Source organism: Corvus brachyrhynchos, unplaced genomic scaffold (genome assembly GCF_000691975.1).
Source record: "Corvus brachyrhynchos isolate BGI_N302 unplaced genomic scaffold, ASM69197v1 scaffold597, whole genome shotgun sequence".
Classification (NCBI taxonomy): domain Eukaryota; kingdom Metazoa; phylum Chordata; class Aves; order Passeriformes; family Corvidae; genus Corvus; species Corvus brachyrhynchos.
This window is the reverse complement of record NW_008239000.1, coordinates 892,346-896,622: the sequence shown is the minus strand read 5'-3', so window position 1 is coordinate 896,622 and position 4,277 is coordinate 892,346. Positions and strand designations below refer to the sequence as shown.

At 49.0% G+C, this 4,277-nt stretch overlaps 1 protein-coding gene across 1 annotated transcript in view; it reads left to right on the top strand.

Annotated features, from left to right (window-relative positions):
- Positions 1-269: 269 nt before the first annotated feature.
- Positions 270-4,277, top strand: part of SCARB2 (scavenger receptor class B member 2) — a gene marked incomplete at its 5' end in the record, with an annotated part of 13,527 nt that continues 9,519 nt past the window's right edge. The window contains 2 exons of the mRNA XM_017738945.1: positions 270-448; positions 4,115-4,262. Coding sequence (XP_017594434.1) covers positions 270-448; positions 4,115-4,262 — 327 coding nt within the window. The remainder of the gene's footprint in view (positions 449-4,114; positions 4,263-4,277) is intronic.

Genomic DNA, 4,277 nt, shown 5'->3' with positions numbered 1-4,277 from the left:
TGCTGAGTAATAGCTGATCAGTCTCCATTCTGATAAATGTCAGGCACCATTGTCTGTGGGGAGAAGAGGAACTACAAACCAACCAACTTTACCCCTGGGCTGTAGTCAGGAGAGCAGGTGCCTATGCTGGTTGATATTGAGTGAGCTGTTTCAAAGTAAAGTAGATCTAGAATTGTGGTCTTGAGTCTTACTGCCTGTGCTTGTTCCCAAGGCATGGAAGTCCTCTCTTTCCTGTCAGTATCATGCAGCATCATAGCATCAGCAGCTGATCTGCCTTTCTCTTGTTTCAGGGAACAGTACTGAAGAATGGCACGGAAACCTTTGAGGCCTGGGAGGACCCTCCCCCCCCAGTCTACATGCAGTTCTACTTTTTTAATGTGACAAATCCTTTGGAAGTGCTCCAAGGAGCTACTCCTCTCGTAGAGGAAATAGGACCATACACCTACAGGTACGACCCTTTCAGTTGTTCCACACTTCACAAAAGCTGTGCTGTGTGAGGAAGCCAAAATGTGGGATCCAGAACATTTGGGATCCCGTTCTAGGAGAAAATCTAGGTGCTAATGTGTGAGGGCAGGTTTATCCAGGGGAGCACGGTCACAGCCCACACAGACAGTACTGACACTTGCAACTGGTTTCAGACGAAGGCAGCGACTTCTGTCAGATTTTGGGCAAAGCTGTGGTGGTGTGCTGCTGTTCTTCAGCTGCTGAACACAGCGATGCTGTTGCATCCTGGCCTGTTGTCTTGTGAGTTGGGTGATGTTTGGGAGGCTGGGGAGAGGAATGTTGCACAAAAGTGTGACTCATGCACACTCAGGAATTGATTCCTAGCTGGAGTTGCACAATCCACATGGGTAGAATGTGGCCAGAAAAACACAGTGGTACTAAAAGGGTCTTCCTGAGCCAACCCTCACTGAAAAACCTGCTTAGATTTTAGACCTCTCATTTTTACTGATGGATTTACTAAGGCCACGCGCAGCATTAGATATTGTCCAGCCCCTAGAGCTATCTTGTGTGGCATGGAGAGATTTTTAAAGTCACCTTACAAACGAGTTTTCCTTTAGAGCTGTGTTCTGCTCAGCTGCCTGCAGCCCTGTAAACCAGGAGCAGGCCTGTGGCAGGAAGGGTTGTAGTCTTGGGAGTTCTGGCATTATGAGGAATTCTATCACCATGGCAAAAAGGTGGATTCCTCAGTGGCAGCCTCACTTGTGGTCACAGGCTCATCCAGGCCGGGCAGTGGCTCAGTGCCAGAAGGAGTTGTCTTTACCTAAGCTTCAGAATGATCAGAATCTGTTAGTATTTGAAAAAAATGCTGGAATGAAAGCAAGAGCCTTTGTGGGAGCCTTGATTTTTTGCATTATCTCTTGCCTCTCAGTTTCCTTCCTCCCACACCTCAGCTTTGCTTCTCCTTCTGCCAACAATCCCTTCCCCTGTCTCCTCTGCATTCTAATCCTCTGTCTGTTTAGCCCTGGCAAACTCCATGTAGTACTTTGGTAAAATCCCTGCTATTACATGAGCCGGTAGAGCTGGAGAAAAGATACACAAGCTCTCAAGTTCCCAGGCTTTCCTTCAGCTGTGTGTGGTGTAACGCTGGTCATTAGTCAGCAATGTGTTCAGTCAGTTCTGTGTCAGGAAGGTAAATAGGATCAGCTCCAGGGTTTGCAGAGCTGCAGGGAACCACACAGGCTGGTATTCAGTCCTCTTTGCCAGCTTCTTCTTTTCCCTTTCCTTAGCTCCGAGTCTCTCCTGGGTGTCACACGTAGCCTGGTTTGGGAAGCTGCACCTTGTCCATGAAGGAGCTCAGCAGGGTGGATGGGCCTGGGTTGGTCCCTGCCCCAGGGGAGGCCCAGCCTGAGCTGCTGGTTTGCTGGGAGAGAGCCTTTCCCTGCATCCCACGCCACAGGCTGGCTGCAGGTGGGTCCCCGACGCCGGCCCTCCCTGCAGTGTTCTTGGTGGTGACAGGGAGGGAAGGAAGGAGGCTGCACATTCCAGTTGTTTCTGGCTTGTTTGCTTAGCCTGATTCTGGCATGTCTGGACGGGATTCCCCTGTGCTCTGCTCTGTCTGATAGAGGAAGGAGGAAAAGTTAGGAAGTGGAGAGCTCTCTTCCAGCAGGTTCCGTAAGCCTTGCCTGGCTGTGCCTGCAGCAGGCTGTCAGCACTGGGCGGGGAGCAGGGGAGGCTGTGGGAGCACAGGGAGCAGGAAGGGATGTTCCAGCCTTACTGCACGCTCCAGCCAGGGAAGAAACGTCCAGTTGGTTTCACAGGCCCTGTGTAGCAAAGCATTCAAGACTCATTTGGCTTTAGCATGTGAGAGAACATCTGAAATGCCTTCACATGAAGTGCATGGCTCTGTGCTTTTATAAAACAGCGTGTCTGGGGAAAGGCTGGGAGTGAACTGGGCCGGAAAAGCAGAGGAAAAAAATCCAGTCACTGACAGGGAGGAGGTGGGAGGGCTCAAGAGAGTCTCTTCCTGCAGCTCAGAATTTTCACCAGCATACATTGTAAAGCACTCGAGGCAGATTCTGTACCAAAACCATGTTGGTTTTAAATCCTGGAAGTTGAACTGGCAGCATGTAAAGTAAGTAATTACAAAGTGCAAGCTGCTTATCTGCCCAAGCCTGCTGACTCCCAAAGAACACTGGAATATTGTCTGGTCTTGCACGCATTTACAGCTTTTTAACTCTAACATCGTAGAGCCTCCTACTCGTATCCCTCATCAGGGAGTATTATTTTCCTCTGCAGAGCTGGAGAGGTGTCTCAGGTTACTCCTGGTCTATTTTAGGAAGGCATTTCACAGCTGTCCATTTCCATCCCCTCAGTTCCAGCCCTGGGGTATAAAATAGATTGCTGTCCAAGAGGCCCTTGGCAAGTCAAGCTAGAAGTGTTGTCAGACCAAAATGTTCCTGGGTGGCAGGGATGCCGGGGAGCGGTAGAGACACTTTTGGGTAAGGAAGATGGGAAGTGGCTGGTTTCTAATAACAGTAGTTTCACAGGCCTTTCCAGTTTGCTGTAGATTTGAAAGCTGAACCGGCGTAATGCAGCCTGTTGTGTGAAGCTGCACTGATGGATCCAGGGCAGCCAGGACAGAATCTCAATCTGAACTGAATGCAGGACATCAGGGTACAACATCTGGCAGAACGATTCTCCCTCACGTCTTGTGACTTGAAATTTGCCCAGGCAAATGTCAAAGTCAGCAGCCTTCTGAGTAACTGCAGGCTGAGGAAGTAGGGAGAATTTCACCTCATGTGTGGGCCAGGGGGTGAGCAGCCCGCCTGCCGTTTCCCTTTTGGGCTTTGCTGGAGACACGTGTATGTCAGCCTCTTCTGCACAACTGCATAAGCCTGGTTTGTAAAGTGCTGGTGGTAATGAAAATTGAGTAGTGCTCTCCTTGCATGTGTTTCAGGGTAATTAAGATCTGACTTTCTCGTCAGGCCAGCAGGTAGCATTTGATGTTGCTTGCCAATTGGACTGGTTTGTCAGCAATCCTGAGTTTTATCCTGCTGTCTGAGTGCTTAGACAGGAACAGCAGCAACCTCCCAGGCCATGGGTAGTGAACAGCAAAATTTCAGTTGAATTTCTGTCATGCCCAGGATTCCTGCTTGAGAAGTAAAGGAGGAGAACTAAAATGAGGCTTGTTCTGTGGTCATGTCACATGTAGGCCCCAGTGCCGAGTGCTCTGTAGCCAGCAGAAGGATTCTGGTGGGTTCTTAGGTCAGTGAGAGACACGCAGCCTGCATCTTTCTGGGGGTGGATTTTGCCTGCAGCAGAGGCAAAGGTTTCATTTTCAAGGACTTCAAGGGCAGTCTCATATATGGTGGCTCTAAATCCTTCTGAGCTGTCTGAAATTGTTGTCCTTCCTTTGAGGTTTTTAAAGACGAGGCAAAATTATGAAGTGCAATTAACACGTGGGGTGGCATTTTTGGAAAGGCCCCATGAGGTCTGACTCAGCTCACACTGACACAGTGGGGAGTTCGTGTCAGTGAGGGAATCAACTTCGAAAGAACTGAAAATCTCACCCTTTATGTGCTTTAAGCAGTAGAACAGCCGTAAGTTAATTGCAGTTAATGCTGTGTGTACTCAGTTTAACTTGATTAGAGAACAAACTCTTGTCTTTCAGGGAATACAGGCCAAGAGTGCACATCCAGTTTTTGGACAATGGAACCAAAGTGTCTGCTCTAAACCCAAAGACTTATGTATTTGAACCTCAGAAGTCAGTGGGAGACCCTGAAGTGGACCTGATCAGGACAGTAAATATTCCTGCAGTGGTGAGTTCTCTTTCA